Here is an 18,573-nt window from a genome sequence, read left to right on the forward strand (position 1 = left end):
ATCTCCAAATTTGCAGATGACACAAAGCTGGTTGGGAGGGTGAGCTGTGAGAAGGACGCAGAGATTCTTCAGTGTGATTTTGAGTGGGTGGCAAAAGAAATGGCAGATGAAGTATAATTTGGATAAATGAGGTTATCCACTTTGGCAGCAAAAACAGGAAGGCACACTACTATCTGAATGACCATAAATTAGGAGAGGGGAATGTGCAACGAGACCTGGGTGTCCTTGTACACCAGTCACTGAGGGTGAGCATGCAGGTGCAGCAGGCAGTAAAAAAGGCAAATGGTATATTGGCCTTCGTAGAGAGAGGATTCAAATACAGGAGCAGGGATGTCTTGATGCAATTACACAGGGCCTTGGTAAGGCCATACCTGGAATATTGAGTGCAATTTTGGTCTCTTTATCTGTGGAAGGATGTTCTTGCTCTAAAGGGAGTGCAGAGAAGGTTACCAGACTGATTCCTGGGATGGCAGGACTGACGTATGAGAAGAGATTGAGTCGTTTAGGATTGTATTCGTTGGGAGTTCAGAAGAACGAGGGGGGGATCTCATTGAAACTTACAAAATTCTAACAGGACTAGACAGGGTAGATGCAAGAAGGCTTTGCTAAAATCCATGTAAACTACATCAATCGCATTACCCTCATCCACACATTTGGTTACATGCTCAAAAAATTCAATCAAATTTGTTAGGCCTCCCTTTGACAAAACCATGCTGACCATCCCTCATCAAACCTTGCCTCTCCAAATAGAGATAGATTTCCTCCCTAAGAATCTTCTCTAGTAATTTCCTAACCACAAACATGAGACTCACTGGTCTGTAGTCCCTGGCTTGTCTCTACAACCTTTCTTAAATAGTGGGACCACATTAGCTGTTCTCCAGTCCTCTGGCACCTCCTTCTCATTGTATCCTGAATGTCTCTGGTCATCCATGGTTTTCTGGGTTTGTTACACCTTCCTATTACCCTAGAGGGAACATGTTGGGCCAGTACCCTCCCCATTTCATCTTTGAACACCTCCCACTGCTCTTGGGTGGCCAGGGAGGAATCCCTTGCCTCCCACAACAGCCTGCACACAATTCATCCGGACCTGGAGATTTGTCCACTTTTAAGGTATTGGCGGGCTATGATAATTTTCTCTAGAGCCTCACAATCTCTCTCCCCGAGTTCCATAACTACCTCCTCATTCTCATGGGTGAAGAGAGATGTGAAATATTTGTTTAGCACCCTACCAATGTCCTCTGCCTCCACCCACAGATTTCCCCCTTGGTCCCTAATGGGCCCTACTCTTTCCCTAGTTATCCTCTTCCCATTGATATACTTATAGAATATCTTAGGATTTTCCCTACTTTTACCAGCCAACTTTCTCATGTCTCCTCTTTGCTCTCCTCATTGATTTCTTAAGCTCCATCCTGCACTTTCTGTACTCCACTAATGCCTCCGCAGACTTACTCCCTTTAAGCTTGTTAAAATCCTCTCTTTTCCTTCTCATTGTATCCTGAATGTCTCTGGTCATCCATGGTTTTCCATGGATGGCACCTTCCTATTACCCTAGAGGGAACATGTTGGGCCGGTACCCTCCCATTTCATCTTTGAACACCCCCCACTGCTCTTCTGTAGATTTCCCCACAAGTAACTCATTCCAGTCTACCTTGGCCAGATCCTGCCTAATTTTGTTGAAGTCTACTCTCCCCCAATCCAAAACCTTTTTCTGCAACTTGTCAATTTCTTTGTCCATAACAAATTTTAATTGAACCATGTTGTGGTCGCTATCAGCAAAATGCTCCTCCACCAACACCTGTCCGGCTTCATTCCCCAGAATTAGGTCCAGCACAGCTCTTTCCCTTGTTGGATCCTCTACATATTGACCTAAGAGGTTTTCCATATACATTTTAAGAACTCTATTCCATCTAAGCCCTTAACATGATGGCTATCCCAATTAATGTTGAGAAAGTTGAAATCACCCAATATAATTACCCTCTTATTATTTTTACACCCCTCCACGAATTGTGCACATATTTGCTCTTCAATTTCCTGCTGACTATCTGGGGTCTATAATAAACACCTAGCAATGAGTTTATTCCTAAACTCTACCCACAAAGCTTCATTTGATCCCCCTCCAAGATATCATCTCTCCTTACTGCAGTAACTGCCTCCTTATCTAATAATGCAATGGCTCCTCCTCTTTTACCCCCTCCTCTGTCTCGCCTGAAGATTCTATATCCCGGGATGTTGAGCTGCCAATCCTGCCCCTCACTCAATCACGTCTCTGTGATGGCTATTATATCATAATTACACGTGTTAATCCTCGCTCTTAACTCATCCATTTTTACTTTAATGCCAGGAGTATTAAAGGTGAGGCCCTCCAGCCTGGTCTTACTCCCCTGAAATGTACTACCGCTGTATTCCTTCTGACCTGATTGTTTTCCATGTTATACTGCATCCCTATTCTGCAAACAGTCTGGGTCCCCTCCCCCTGCCAAACTAGTTTAAACTCTTCCCAACAGCACTAGCATATCCACCAGCAAGGATGTTAGTCCCTTTCTGGTTCAGATGTAGATCGTCCCGCTTGTACAGGTCCCATCTTCCCCAAAAACGGTCCCAGTGATCCAGGAATCTAAAATCCTCCCTCCTGCATCAACTCTTAAGCCACAGATTCATCTGTGCTATTCTCCTATTTCTCTACTCACTAGTTCATGGCACTGGGAGTAATCCAGAGATTACAACCCGAGAACTTATCCCATTGTAAAAAAAAATTTATACTTGAATAGACAAGCCCTAATATTTTATGGGACATACAGTGGGCAAGTACTTCAACACCACATTTCTCAGCAAGTTGCTGTTTCAGCAAAGTTTCAGGAGAAACAGAAAACTTAAGACTGTCAGATTTTTGTGTTTAACTGCATGTGTGGATGCTAAAAGATGTTGTCCATTTTCTTCTAACAGCTGATAGCCTTGGAGTTATTCCTGCCAAAAAACATGGAGTAATAATTTTTGTACCGTCAGATGTGCCTACTAAAGCTGTAATGACCGGTGGCACAGTGGTTAGCACTGCTGCCTCACAGCGCCAGGTTCGATTCCCGGCTTGGATCACTGTCTGTGCAGAGTCTGCACGTGTCTGCGTGGGTTTCCTTCGGGTACTCCAGTTTCCTCCCTCAGTCCGAAAGACATGCTGGTTAGGTGCACTGGCCATGCTAAATTCTCCCTCAGTGTATATGAACAAGTGCTGGAGTGTGGCGACTCTGAAAGACGTGCTGATTAAGTGCATTGGCCATGCTAAAATCACAAATGGAAGGGTTGAGTGTGGTGGAAATAATCTTTTGAGGTGTGTCTATTTCAATGCCAGGAGTATTGTGGGGAAGGCAGATGAGCTGAAGGCGTGGATAGACACATGGAAATATGACATTATAGCCATTAGTGAAACTTGGCTACAGGAGGGGCAGGACTGGCAGCTCAATGTTCCAGGGTTCCAATGTTTCAGGCGGGATAGAGGCAGAAGGATAAAAGGTGGGGGGGTGGCATTGTTGGTCAGGGAAAATGTTACAGCGGTACTCAGGCAGGATAGATTAGGGAGCTTGTCTACAGAGGCCCTATGGGTGGAGCTGAGAAACAGGAAAGGTATGACCACATTAATGGGGTTGTATTATAGACCACCCAATAGTCAGCGAGAATTGGAGGAGCAAATCAGCGGAGGGATAGCTGACAACTGCAAGAAACACAAAGTTGTGATAGTAGGGGATTTTAATTTTCCACATATAGATTGGGACTCGCATACTGTTAAAGGTTTAGACGGGGTAGAGTTTGTAAAATGTGTTCAGGAGAATTTTCTACATCAGTATATAGAGGTGCCAACGAGAGAGGATGCGATATTGGATCTCCTATTGGGAAATGAGTTAGGGCAGGTGATGGATGTGAGTGTGAGGGAACACTTTGGATCCAGTGATCATAATGCCATTAGTTTCAACCTGATCATGGATAAGGATAGATCTGGTCCTCGGGTTGAAGTTCTGAACTGGAAAAAGGCCAAATTCGATGAAATGAGGAGGGATCTGGGAAGTGTGGATTGGCACAGGCTGTTCTCTGGTAAGGATGTAAATGGAAAGTGGGAGGCCTTCAAAGGAGAAATTTTGAGAGTGCAGAGTTTGTATGTTCCCGTCAGGATTAAAGGCAAAGTAAATAGGAATAAGGAACCTTGGTTCTCGAGGGAGATTGTAACACTGATTAAGAGGAAGAGAGAGTTGTATGAAATGTACAGGCAGCAAGGAACAGATCAGATGCTCGAGGAGTATAAAAAGTGCAAGAAGCTACTTAAGAGGGAAATCAGGAGGGCTAAAAGAAGACATGAGGTTGCTTTGGCAGACAGAGTGAAGGAAAATCCAAAGAGCTTCTATAGGTATGTTAGGAGCAAAAGGATAGTGAGGGATAAAATTGGTCCTCTTGAAGACCAGAGTGGTAGACTGTGTATGGAACCAAAAGAGATGGGGGAGATACTAAATGGTTTTTTTGCATCCGTATTTACTGAGGAAACGGGCATGGAGTCTACGGAAATAGGGCAAACAGGTAGGGAGGTCATGGAACCTTTACAGATTAAAGGGGAGGAGGTGCTTGCTGTCTTGAGGCAAATCAGAGTGGATAAATCCCCAGGACCGGACAGGGTATTCCCACGGACCTTGAGGGAAGCTAGTGTTGAACTTGCAGGAGCCCTGGCAGACATATTTAAAATGTCAGTATTCACGGGGGAGGTGCCGGATGATTGGAGGGTGGCTCATGTTGTTCCGTTGTTTAAAAAAGGTTCCAAAAGAAATCCGGGAAATTATAGGCCAGTAAGTTTGACGTCGGTGGTGGGCAAGTTATTGGAAGGTGTGATAAGGGATAGGATCTACAAATATTTGGATAGACAGGGACTTATTAGGGAAAGTCAACATGGCTTTGTGCGTGGTAGGTCATGTTTGACCAATCTATTAGAGTTTTTCGAGGAGGTTACCAGGAAAGTGGATGCAGGGAAAGCGGTGGAAGTTGTCTACCTGGTTTTCAGCAAGGCCTTTGACAAGGTCCCTCATGGGAGTTAGTTAGGAAGGTTCAGTCGCTAGGTATACATGGGGAGGTAGTAAATTGGATTAGACACTGGCTCAATGGAAAAAGCCAGAGAGTGGTTGTGGAGGATTGCTTCTCTGAGTGGAGGCCTGTGACTAGTGGTGTGCCGCAGGGATCGGTGTTGGGTCCATTGTTGTTTGTCATCTATATCAATGATCTGGATGATAATGTGGTAAATTGGATCAGCAAGTTTGCTGATGATACAAAGATTGGCGGTGTAGTGGACAGTGAGGAAGGTTTTCAAAGCTTGCAGAGGGATTTGGACCAACTAGAAAAATGGGCTGAAAAATGGCAAATGGAATTTAACGCAGACAAGTGTGAGATATTGCACTTTGGAAGGACAAACCAAAGAAGAACGTACAGGGTAAATGGTAGGACTCTGAACAGTGCAGTTGAACAGAGGGATCTGGGAATACAGGTACAGAATTCCCTAAAAGTGACGTCACAGGTGGATAGGGTCGTAAAGAGTGCCTTTGGTACATTGGCCTTTATAAATCGGAGTATCGAGTATAAAAGTTGGAGTGTTATGGTAAGGTTATATGAGGCATTGGTGAGGCCGAATTTGGAGTATTGTGTACAGTTTTGGTCACCTAGTTACAGGAAGGATGTAAATAAGATGGAAAGAGTGCAGAGAAGGTTCACAAGGATGTTGCCGGGACTTGAGAAGCTGAGTTACAGAGAGAGATTGAATAGGTTGGGACTTTATTCCCTGGAGCGTAGAAGATTGAGGGGAGATTTGATAGAGGTGTATAAGATTTTGATGGGTATAGATAGAGTGAATGCAAGCAGGCTTTTTCCACTGAGGCTAGGGGGAGAAAAAAACCAGAGGGCATGGGTTAAGGGTGAAAGGAGAAACGTTTAAAGGGAATATTAGGGGGGGCTTCTTCACGCAGAGAGTGGTGGGAGTGTGGTATGAGCTGCCGGATAAAGTGGTCAATACAGGGTCACTTTTAACATTTAAGAAAAACTTGGACGGGTTCATGGATGAGAGGGGTGTGGAGGGATATGGTCCAAGTGCAGGTCAGTGGGACTAGGCAAAAAATGGCTCGGCACAGACAAGAAGGGCCAAAAGGCCTGTTTCTGAGCTGTAATTTTCTATGGTTCTATGGTTAACTCACTATATAGCTTTGCATTAATTGGGAAAAATATACACAATTGCCAAATTTTTTGCAACTATTAAAAGCCCAAAGCTGATTGTTATAATATTAAAATGACTCACCTTCAAAAATGTAATTCAGCATTCTTTATATGCTAGTGAAACAGCCAGGATTCTCTCAAAAAAATTCTAAGTTCCCGATGTGAGGGAAAAATGGGAGCAATTCCCACCAGTTTTTTAAAAACGCATTTACCAGAGCGAATCTCCAACACTTTGAGCACTGTAGAGGGCCTCAGCGGGATTCCTTCTGGTAAGTGGTGGGCAGGGGCTATTTCTGCCCAAGAGGCCAGTGGCATAGTGCTAAGCAGGCCAATGCACATGCACTGATCTGTCAGCGTGGAGATCAGCGCACGCGCAGTGGCCCCTCATTGCTGGCCTGCCGGTAGCTGGCCTGCACCCCAACCCCCGAATGCTGGCTTGCTGACTCCCCCCCCCCCCCGCCACTCCTGGACTTCATCCAGCCAGCCCCTATGTACCCCCCCTCCACCAGCCAACCCTGACCTCTCCGAGCCCCCCAACAGTTCCGACCACCCCCGATCCTGATGACCAGCCCCAATGTTCCCCCCACCCCACCATCGACCCCCCTCCCCACCCCAATGGCCAGCCCTAATGGCCCTCACTCCCTCCCTCCCCCACTGATCCTTTGGCAGAGTGGCAGCGGGATCCCCCCCACAATCGATTGAGCCCCCCCCCTGCCCCAATAGGTCCTGCCGCCCCTCGTAGGTCCCACCTCCTCCAAGGCAGCACCCCCCCACCCCACATTACCCCTTAACCCCCTCAATAACCTCAGTTCCTTCCAGCGGGGACGATAGTGGGCCTGGCACATACCGCCCTGGGCCCACTAATCATATGGAAATTCAAATTTCCATACGATAATCAGCTTTGCACTGATTTCTGGCGTGGAGCAGGTGATGCCAAAAAAAAACTTGGCCTGGGAGATGCGCAGAGACCATGGCGCCCAGTATGAATCCCACAAAATGGCTGCCGCTGATGTCTCCAGTCCGCTACATTACTTGAACAGCGCAGCGGGTTGTGAGAATCAATCCCAATATGCACACTAGAATTTACCCTCCAATTAAAGACCTAGACTGTAACAACAATGAAATTGTATAACCATGGTCAGTTCATCAATTTCTTATTCTGCAATGATAGTTACCTGCTGCAAAAGCCATGCCTGTTTGAACAATGTGCAGAACGGGAATGGCAAACACAAGATAACTAATTATTTTATGCAGTAAAACTCAAGTTATGAGCAATTCTTTCCACTGAAGTTGCTATTTAACCTGAAAGCAAGTAACAATTTTTTGAAAGAGATGCACAGACAGGCACACCTAAGGAAATATAGCTGATCAGTAAGCCTGCTTGAAACTTTTAAAAACTATTTAAAAGTGGAGATACTAAAGCTGTTTAGACCCAATTCACATCCAGAGAATCAAGGATTCAACTTAAACTCATGAACTTAAAGTTGGGTAATCGGTCAAATATTTTGGGCAATTTATTAAATATAATGAGCCACTACAGGAAATAAAGCGCTCAAGTGAAGTGCTCCAGCACTGGGGAGAAATTACTGAAGCAGTGCAACTGAACCAATTCAAAACAAAATAGCCCAGATGCCGCAAATCAAAAAGATCATTGACTTAAAATTGCAAACTCTGTTTCTCTCTTCCCAGTGCTAGACCTGCTGAGTACTTCTATCATTTTCTGTTTATATTTCAGATTTTATATTTATAGTATTTTGCTTTTGTTTAACGACTCTTGGGTTCCCACTTCTCATTCATTTTCTACCCACTACGATATCTGTTTTGTGATTCTAATAAGCACCAATCTCTGCTGCATCACCTACAGTGGTGCACTACTGAAAACAGCGCTCCATATTGTCATGGTAGTGTGCCGTGCACCATGTGTGATATCAACCTTCAATTTCATCAGCCAACTAAACACATACTGAACAGTTTAAAAGGACCATTATTAACAAAGCAAGCAAAGACACTAAAATAAGATGGCCGAGAAAAGTCACCTTACACCTGGTATTACAAGTTCATCAGTTTATTGGAAGGTTTTAATATAGCCTAAAATCAAGACATGCCCAGACATGCTCTTATGAAATTCCACATCACCTGATGTGAAGAACCACTTCAATAGATTTATTGGAACTAAATAAGACCTTACATGTGCATTTCTATAAAGCTACCTCTCAAGCTTGTTCTGAAAGTTTATCAAGATATAAGCTACATGGAAGGTGTTCCTATCTCATCAGAATGTTTAATGGATCATTCAGGAATTAATGCTGGGACATTACAGAATCTAACCAGCTGGGCTGTAAAACAATAGCCACAGTCCATCTAGACATGAGCTAAGCAAATACCCAGAAGGTATGTGACTAGGATACCCATTTTTGAAATCTCTTATTGTAACACACAAGCTGTTAAGTAATAGTCTGGAAGAAACATGTCAATGGGGCAGTAAAGCACTCTTTCTCCCTTCTCTTCCAAGTCCAAGGTCCTTTCTCTATCACAGTTTGAAATCCAGCAGAAGAGATGGAGAATTTTCAAATGAAAATGAAAAGGACATCAGGGGAAAACCACTAACATTTGGAAAAGGCAGATTACGTCTGGAATTTGTGGCGGGATCCACAGTGGGTCAGCCAAAAGTCCATTGACTTTCAGGTGGGAACGAGAAGATCACAGTGGCAGGCAAAGCCAGAAAATCCTGATCTACATTTCTAAAGAAAGGACTGCCTCCAGAAATCGCAATTAGACTTCAACTCCACTCAATTTGCACTAGACCATCGTGGCGGTAATTCTGCTTAAGCTACGTGTACCAGCGAAGGACTTGAGTTAACGCTCTACATTGCATTGAATTTTAGTTTGGTAAAGAAGTGATTTCATATTGTACAACTTGTTATTTTTGCACGCGTTTGTGCGTGCGCACACATATGTGTTTGTTCTGAAGGTTGGGTGCAGGTTTTACCTTTTTAAATATTTTTATATCTTTACCTGGGTGGGTTTTTAACTCAATAAAAACAAATTCCTTTTTATAAAACTCTGTGCCATTAGTACAGAAATGGTTAAGCACAAACATTGAGTAAATAACTTCATCCTTAAAAAAATTACATAGAACCCTGTTATGATCAATCGAAGACTGAAAAAAGGACAAGTCCTGACACCTGTCCTCATCAATAGTAACAATGTCGATTACCAGTTAGCAGAAAGAGATGTAATCAATTGGAGTCAATGTTTCAATCCAAGAGTTTGTCATTTAAAAAAATTAAATTACAAGCATGAGAAACCACATGTATATCCACATTCCTATGGGAGTCTTTTAAAATGGCAATTATAGACGTTATTTCTTTTGCTAATTTGACATTTCTACTTACAATTCAAAGACTTCAATTCGTTGTCTAAGTTCAACCTCTCTATTTCGCACAGCTTCAATGTCTTTCAATAGACTTTGTCTCTGCATATAGATTTCTTTTTCTTCTATCTGTAGGAAAATTGATATTCTAAACATAATCTGAATGATTAAAATAATCTCATTAAATGTTATATGTGCTCAATTTTGTAACCAAGCAAATAAATACAGAACTAGAGATCAATTCTTACTTTCATAGTTGTGGATTAGTTTTAAATAAAATTACTTTATATATAAATATTAAAATGTATCCTAAACTTGTGAAAATTTTTGTCACGATTTAAAACTGAGAAACAATAGCCCAATCCTTCCACAAACCGGCAATCATCATCAGGTTGCTGCGTCTAACTTTTTCCCACCCTTCAGCTGCTCCTCATTTCTCACCAGGTCTTCTTAACCTGGCCCCTCCAGAAATACAGAGTGCAGTATCCATAGAAAACTATGTCTAGCACAGCAAGACAAGTGTCCTTTGTACAGCACTAGCTGCCTTATGATAAGCTTAAAGGACAAGTGTGAATGGGTGAATATACCAGTGTTAGTGAATAGGTGAATGTGTGAATGGGTAGGATGGATAATGTAGATGAGCAAATTGCTAGGTGGGTCAAGTGGCACGTGGGTAGGTGAGTTGGGGGAATAGTTGGGTCGGGTTGTTGGGGGGGGGTGGTATTGGATAATACACCCATGATCCCCAAGGGATACTGCCTCCCCTCCCATTCTCCCAAGCACTTGGGGGACCTCAATGGCCTCCCGTCCCACTGGTGAGGCCATCACATCTGGTCCTTGTTGCTAGGGACCACACGTGATCCTCGCCAGTGAGGACATCTATTAGCGAGGCCATTAAGACAAGACACTAATGATATTTAAATTTGGATTTAAATATTAAAATCCAGGAAGGGTGCGAGGTTGATCATGCTGGCAAACCAATGCCAGTATCATTGCGAGAGGGAGAAACCGGGCACAAACCCAGTTTTTTGCCTGTCTTGCGATCTTACTGGCTTGCCATGCTGATCAACCAGCATGACAAGTTAGTAAGATCATCCCCTGTAAGTTTTCAAGGGGCAGTTAGATATAGCACATGAGGTGCAGGGGATCAAAGGGTAGGCGGGGGAGACAGAATCAGGCTGTTGAGTTGGATGACCAGCCATGATCATAATGAATGGTGGAGCAGGCTCAAAGGGCTGAATTACATTCTCCTGCTCCTATTTTCTATGCTTCTATTTTTATGACAGTTCCACCATACAATCCACTGATTGGCTTACTGGAGTGTGGACAAAATACAAATGGGTTCATCCCTCTGCAAATGTTTTGTGACATAAATTTTGTCCGCATGTGCAAACTGTGTACAAGTTTTGTCCCATCCTTGACTGCCATCTTATTTTGTCCAAATACATTTCCACAAAAGGCAATGCATTTAAAATTTACATTCAGGTTATTGCTGATACGTACTAGCAGTTGTAAAAAATTGTGACTCATCCACAAATTCATAGTTGCCTAGTGAAATTATTCTATTTTGTATCTAAACCTACCTCCTGTTGTTTCTGAAGTCTCTCAATAGCATTCTTCTCTCTTGTGATCAATGTTTCAGACTTCATCTGGTACATTTTATCTAGCTTTGATCTGTGCTCTTCTATATTCTTCTGTGAATGCTCTTTCTCCTGAATCCGAACCTTGGCCAATTCCAGATCCTTAAAATGCTGCAGCTACCATGATCAAAAGGACTGTTAAGTGTCTTACACCAAGATTAATCTTTACTACATCCAATTAAAAAAGCAAACATCAAAATTAACTGCAATATAATTCATCAGGACATGTGAAAGTACAAATTACACCGACACCACAAACTTTGGTCAATACTTTTCCTGTAATAGAATTTAAAGCATCAGAGCAAAATGTGAAAGACAACAGTGAAGAGAAATTGTTGTCTGTAGCAGAGGATACTAATGCACAAATAGACATCACTAGCAGGCCTGCTAATAATATTACTCATAGTTTGTGGGAAATTTTGTAAGGACAAATTACGATGCTTGTTCCAGGGCAAATTAGTTTCGGGGCAGCCCTGGACCTGGGAAAACAGTACTGAGATGGAGTATCCAATCTGCCACTGTTTTTAACAGAATCCATGAAACACTGAAGGAGGAAGTTCCAGGAAGACTGCAAGATGACCTGGGGTTACCATGAGGGGAGTCCTAGGACATTAGTCCAAGTAACTGAGTCTGAAAGCTATGTAGTGGTTTCAGGATTAGAAATGTAATCTGGGTTTGCGAACAATGTAAGGGAATCAGAGAATCGAAAAGACATCTGGAAATGGGATCCTGGATTCATCAGATTTGAGGAGGGGACCTTGGATGATTAGAAAATTTGATAGCAGATGTTTATGTCAGTCAACCTTTTCCCCAGTTTGTACACAGTTTGCATCCTCAGATGTCACATTCGAGTGGCACAGCAATGCACTAGTTAGCTCTATTTTTCACCATGACAACATACTTTCAATTCAATGCATACATGAGAGTCACAGATTGGTACCAGTACAAAAAAATACATCCATTAGAATCTTATCTGACATGCCAACAGGAGCATTATAGGCACACGGTCACACTTAATTCAAGAGTACTATAATACTGTCCTAATGAATTGTAACTTCTAACATTACCTATTTTTAACAATTTATGCTGATGTTGAAACTGTGCTACATTGGACATCAGTAAATTGAGGCACCAATTGCAAACTACTCCAGTTTGCAGTGTAGTACATATTCTCATTAGGTCCTTTTAATGATTAAAAATACAGAAAATTAAATATTTCAGATAATTAAGAAAGAGTAATCAAATAAATGTAAGATCTAATGGGCAATTTACTGATAAAATGACTAAAGAACATAGTGTACTACCTCTTGCTGCATCTCTGCCTGAAGCCGTTCTTCTATTTGTTTGCGATATACAAGCAGTTTTGTTTCCCAAAAGTCATCTTGCACATTTGTTGGATGAAATGATGCATATTCTTCATCAACCAATTGAAGTTTATCAACTACAAGAAAGAAAATGGGGATTAAGTATTTAGTTCTACATAAAAGAACAAATCAGAAGGGAACAGTGGAATTGCCTTTGCAGTCCATCTCTAAAGCACTGCTCTATTCTGGTTCCATTCTTAGATAGCTTATTGGAGGTAGTACAATAGCCTACTGTTCTTCATTAGTACATCCTATGCCTTGGTGACATTATATAGGGATCAGGTTCTAGATTCATTCAGATGACAAACAGCACAGTTTCATACCATCTCCATTAACCTAAATGTTGCTGCCACAACTTCAAATTTCCTGCCTATTATCAAGACAAAGGATGAGTGAAAATTTTCTCCAGCCAAATATTGGCAAAACTCAAGTCAGCCCCTTCAGCTCCTGTCAATATTTCTAAGACATTGTCCTCAAGTCCATCAACCTCCAGCTGTCATCTTAAGCTGAGTCAGGAAGTGCCAAACTTTGTCGTACTAACAAATGAAATATTTTGTGGAATTTTCAGTAACTCAATTTCGAAAAGTTGATAGATTTCTGTGACTATTATCCCTCTGTGCACGACAAAAAAAACTATTTGCATATTTCACCAGGATTTGGTCCCTTAATATAACCATTACGACTTTTGGTGCATTGGTCAAGCTAAATTCTCCCTCAGTGTAGCCGAACAGGCACTGGAATGTGGCAACTAGGGGATTTTCACAGTAACTTTATTGCAGTGTTAATGTAAGCCTACTTGTGACACTAATAAATAAACTTTACACTTAACTTAACAAATTAATATTTTTATTGATGAAACAGAATGCCCTAATCAGTGGTAAAATTGTAGCAACAAAATTAATACTTTGCTGTTTCAGTATAATTGTGGTTTCCATCACATTTTTTTAAGTTAGCAATCCAGGGCCAGAACTGTGAAGCTTTGTAATTAAGAAACATAGGCCAATCCCACCATTCATTCAATAGAGGCTGACTAATTATAGAACAGCTTCTAGGTCCAACACTGTATAATTAAATTGCATATGCTGCTGGAAGATTTATTTAATTTAGAGACATACTCTTTAAAAAAAACCCTACAAGGATAATTATTTATTCAAATAGAATTCCCATCTCCTTACCAATAGATTCCTTGTACTCTGAAACACAGCTGGTCTGAGTTTGTGCATCTCGATAATCCCGAGTTAAATGATAGTCCGTCAATTCCATCAGAAACTGAATAAGAAATCCTATTAGAAACAAAAAAAGGGATTTTGTTAAAAGTGTAATCCTCTTTATATATGTAATATTACAGTATTTTAGACTTCATTTTTACCTTTTTGATGATCCTTTTGCAGTATCTGCAGTAGGGAAAATAAGGCAAAAAGACATGAATGTTATCCGACAAAGGAGAAAATGCGAAACTAACACTCATTTATAATATAATTAAACTCAAACTCACAATAGATTTGTAAAGGTCTGATCTGGGATTGATTTTCATGATTTGTAGGAGATCTTTTGTTGTAAGTACCTATGAAAAATGTTTTTAAAGTGAAATTCATTTCAAAATTGCTCTGTTTTATTGCATTTGATGATGAAATCCATCTCTGAATGCATGAACAAAATCTTCATGCAACTTCACAGGATTAGTTTCCCACCTACTGCCATGCACTAATAATTTGATTTTTGATTTGGCTGTTAGCCAAAATAAAAAAATTCTAATCACAAATACACATGTATTGCCTCAAGCACAGCCTTTGTAATTGACCAACAGTTCCCTGGGAATTCCAGTGCTACACAATGCTGTTAATAAAGAATTACTGGAGAACCTGAAAAATAATTAGGGCTTCCTTTCATACTTGCAGGCAAGAATTTAAGCCCAAAATTAATGTGATCCTCCTTCCTGAAGAGTGAAATATGATTTAAAAATCCTTCATTATTTTAATTAATATGTGGCGTACAGCATGAAAGCTTTAGTTACTGAATAAAAATTACTAAAAATAGCTGCAAAATTAGTCTGGCTAATATTAGGGTGAGGGTGCTATGATTGTTAGAGGAATTATGCATAAATTCAAATCTACTTTAATAAAGCCTGAAACAATCAGAAAGATGGAGAAGAACCTTTTATTTTACCAGAAGCATTTGAAACATTAATCTGATTCCTGAAAAATGATCATAGTCAATACATAATTGTGAATTAACTTTAATTCTTATTTATTAAATCTTCCACTGCAATGGAAATTACCCCCATTGCGTGGTTTTTACAATAGTCAAACAATAGGTTATTAGTTTATGGTTAATAAATAACTTGCTGACTGATTTCAGTGTTCAATTAATCAATCATTGATGTATTTCACCAAATGATCTTGTCCTTTGTTTTAGCATGGCATCCAGACAATTAAGATTTTCAAACAGCCCTTAAACAAAATTATTTTCTGCAACAGTTCTTTATCATTTTCAAAATACCGATATTGGAAATAAATTGACTTCATCGCGCAGACATAAGTCACAGAACTTGCAGCTTGTTGCAAAAACATCCATAAAACGATTTAAAACATTTTCTTTTGTCATTTCCTCCATGGCCTAACAGTTAAAAGCAAAGGAAATGTATTGTGCAGAATGCCATAAATTGGATTATACTGAGTTAGTATATCTGAGTCAAAGCAATAGACAGGGCACTGCAATTGCCTTGACTATCCCGGGATAAGGGCGAGGGAAAATTACATCAGTTGGAATTCCTACATGGTTGCCATCAGCAGCATCTGGAGAAGTTACTGAGTGCACTTGGTGCCGCTGGGGCTATACCTTAGAATGAGTCAGTGGCTTCATCAGTGGAGAGAAGGGAATCAAAGGAAAAGTTTTCTTTGCTTACTTAATAACAGACATGTTTATTATTTGATTGAAATTGAATTAGTGATATCATTAGAAAATAGATTCCTTATTTTTACTGAAACATTTGGATTAATCAAATCATGCATGTTGGTTTTCCAAAATCAAATTTAAACTCTTAAATAAAAAGTGACTAACCATATTGTAAAAAAAATTGACTGAGTTTATTGGCTAGGCGCGATCTTCAAACTATACTTAAAATATGTGTTCTGATTTGCTGTTTCAACTCCAGGTTTGTTTCCCACTGCAGTAGTTATTTTTTTCAACAACTAAAATACAGTTTTACTTTACCTTTTCCTTTTCTAAGCCACATTCTGGATAAAAGACAGACAATGAGTACTCGTATCCAATCCTATGCAAGTGGTCCACCACAATACTATTTGCAGCCATAATCAACAGAGAATCCTCATCTGCAGAAGAATTTGAATGACGATGACCATTTGCGGGTAAGCGTCCATTTAAACCAGGGTGTGTTAATTCATGAACAAGCTGATTTCGAAGCTGAGACTGACCAACAGAAAATTTATAAGTGAGGCAAGTTTAACAAACTTTTGCAGAAACTTATTCATTTATTAAGATGCCTAAAATTTTCACTCATCTTTGCTATTTGATGCTGGATGACGTGCAAGTTAGCATTCATAATAACTTGTCAACTGTGTAAAATATGTTCATAACCAATGTATGCAGTATCATTATTAATTGACTTGGCTAGAATAAACTTGGATTTCAAAAAAGCATCTGATACCTTTCAGAAGTCAATTTTGTTTTATTCATCGGACATGTGCATTGCTGGTTGGCTAGCATTTATCACCCATCCCTAGGTGCCGGAGGGCAGTTGAGAGTCAACCACATTTCTGTGACTCTGGAGTCACATTTATGCCAGACCAGGTAAGGACGGCAGATTTCCTCCCCAAAGTACATTAGTGAACCATATGGGTTTTTCTGACAATTGACAATGGTTTCATGCTCATCAGTAGATTCTTAATTCCAGATTTTTATTTTAATATAAATTCCACCATCTGCTGTTGCGGGATTCAAAACCAGGTCCCCAGGACATCAGCTGCGTTTCTGGATTAATAGTCTAGCGATAATACCATTAGGCCATTGCCTTCCCCATACACCAAGATCTTTAAAATCTATAAAAAGATGAATTTATTTGAATAGGCACACATTTGAGGAAAATTAGCCATTGAGCAATCACCAACTCGATGCTGTAACCCCATGGGCTGGATAGTTGCTAACTGACCTATGTAGGATCACAAGATTTTAGAAATATGGTAAATTTATTTTACTTCATTTGTAGGTACTACAGTTTTCTTCATACTGAACTCTTAAATTATTGAAATATGAATACATGACAAGCGTATGGGCTAGAAATGTAAAAATTACCCAACCATGGAGTTAAAGAATTTTAGCTAAGTTGTAAAGACACACTAAGATTGTCACAGAAAGATGCTGAAATTATTATCCTTTTGGTCAAGATAAATAAATACCTTTAAGGAATCTAAGACACCCCGATTTTTGAATGTTTGATAAAGTCTCCTCCGAAGCTCCTCTGAAGAAATAGCTTCACACATACCAGAAGTAATTTTAGATTCCATTTATGCACTGCAATAAATTAAACAAAAACATCCTTACTGTATGAACAGTACAAAATATAAGCATCAAAATTAATTAAATCTACAGTATCTTCTTTAAATTTATTTTGCAAATGTTAGTTAAAAATGAACCTTTAGTTACCAACCTACACTATCGACAAATAAACAAACATTCCACAATATCTTCTTTACATTTACTTTGCAAAGATAGTTATCTTTTGTAATTGTTAAAAATAAACTTTACTTAGTTACAAACCTACACCATTAGCAAATAAACAATGTTGAAAATATATTTTAGTAATTGGATGAAATTTGTGTGTTTGACATATTCCGTTTCACCTAGTTAAAATCCTGTCTAAAACTTCCATTCCAGTGATTACATGACTATCATTAGATTGGTTGTTAAATATCAAAGTATGGGTAAGTTAGAAGCTTCATTTATAATGAAGCCAGAGAGTTGAATGTGTGGCTCAAAGATTGATGTGGAAAAAATGGATTTCACTTCATGGGCACTGGCACCAGGATGGGGGAGGTGGGAACAGGGAAGTGTACTATCCAAGGATGAGCGGGTTAGGTTGACTGGCCATGCTAAATTGACCCTAGTGTCAAAGGATTAGCAGGGTAAATAGGTGGAATTACAGGAAGAGGACCTGGGTGGGCTTGTGTTCGGTGCAGACTTGATGGGCCGAATGGCCTCCTTCAGCACTGTAGGGATTCTATGATTAGGACAGCTGTGACCTGAACCATGCTGGGACCAACGTGCTAGTTTCATAAAGCTCCTGTTTGTCCAAGGCCACATGAAACTACAAAAGCTTGTGATCATAGCTCAGTCCATCACCAAACCAGCTCCCATCCATTGACTCTGTCTACATTTCCCACTGCCTCGGAAAAGCAGCCAGCATAATCAAAGACCCCACGCACCCCAGACACACACTCTTCATCGGGAAAAAGATACAAAAGTCTGAGGTCACATACCAACCGACTCAATAACATTTTCTTCCCTGCTGCTGCCAGACTTCTGAATGGACCTACCTCATATTAAGTTGATCTTTCTCTAAACCCTAGCTATGACTGTAACACTACATTCTGCACTCTCTCATGTCCTTCTCCCCTATGTACTCTATCCCAATACATGTGGCAATAATAAATCAAATCGTTTAATTTAGGGACTTTAAACTAAATGGCGGATGTTGTTCTGTGATGGCGACATACCACAAGTTCTCCCACCCATCCACGTCGGGCAACATGCACAAGTTTAAAAGCCTCCCGGCAACAGCCTCTTAAAGGCGCCGCACATTTCGACACGGACACCCACCTGAACTCGAGCCCCCCCCCCCGACCCACTGGTCTCCAACCGCCTCCTCCCGTCACTCCAGCAACCAAGGCGACGCCTCGCGCCAACCAGCAACACGTCACCGCGCCAACCAGCAACACGTCACCGCGCACGC

At 40.7% G+C, this 18,573-nt stretch overlaps 1 protein-coding gene across 5 annotated transcripts in view; it reads right to left on the reverse strand.

The window, feature by feature from the left end:
* ofd1 (OFD1 centriole and centriolar satellite protein) overlaps positions 1-18,547 on the reverse strand; it is a 64,752-nt gene extending 46,205 nt beyond the window's left edge. For 4 of the 5 annotated variants that reach the window (XM_078232412.1, XM_078232414.1, XM_078232411.1 and 1 more), the window contains exons 1-9: positions 18,441-18,547; positions 17,021-17,135; positions 15,819-16,034; positions 14,101-14,169; positions 13,975-13,999; positions 13,781-13,888; positions 12,546-12,682; positions 11,185-11,358; positions 9,624-9,730 (exon numbers count right to left, since the gene is read on the reverse strand). In XM_078232412.1, coding sequence (XP_078088538.1) covers positions 9,624-9,730; positions 11,185-11,358; positions 12,546-12,682; positions 13,781-13,888; positions 13,975-13,999; positions 14,101-14,169; positions 15,819-16,034; positions 17,021-17,128 — 944 coding nt within the window. In that variant the 5' untranslated portion in view covers positions 17,129-17,135; positions 18,441-18,547. Of the gene's footprint in view, positions 1-9,623; positions 9,731-11,184; positions 11,359-12,545; positions 12,683-13,780; positions 13,889-13,974; positions 14,000-14,100; positions 14,170-15,818; positions 16,035-17,020; positions 17,136-18,337 lie in introns of all 5 variants that reach the window. The other variant, XM_078232413.1, reaches the window with a different exon arrangement.
* Positions 18,548-18,573: the final 26 nt, after the last annotated feature.

This window comes from Mustelus asterias, chromosome 17 (assembly GCF_964213995.1).
Source record: "Mustelus asterias chromosome 17, sMusAst1.hap1.1, whole genome shotgun sequence".
Classification (NCBI taxonomy): Eukaryota; Metazoa; Chordata; class Chondrichthyes; order Carcharhiniformes; family Triakidae; genus Mustelus; species Mustelus asterias.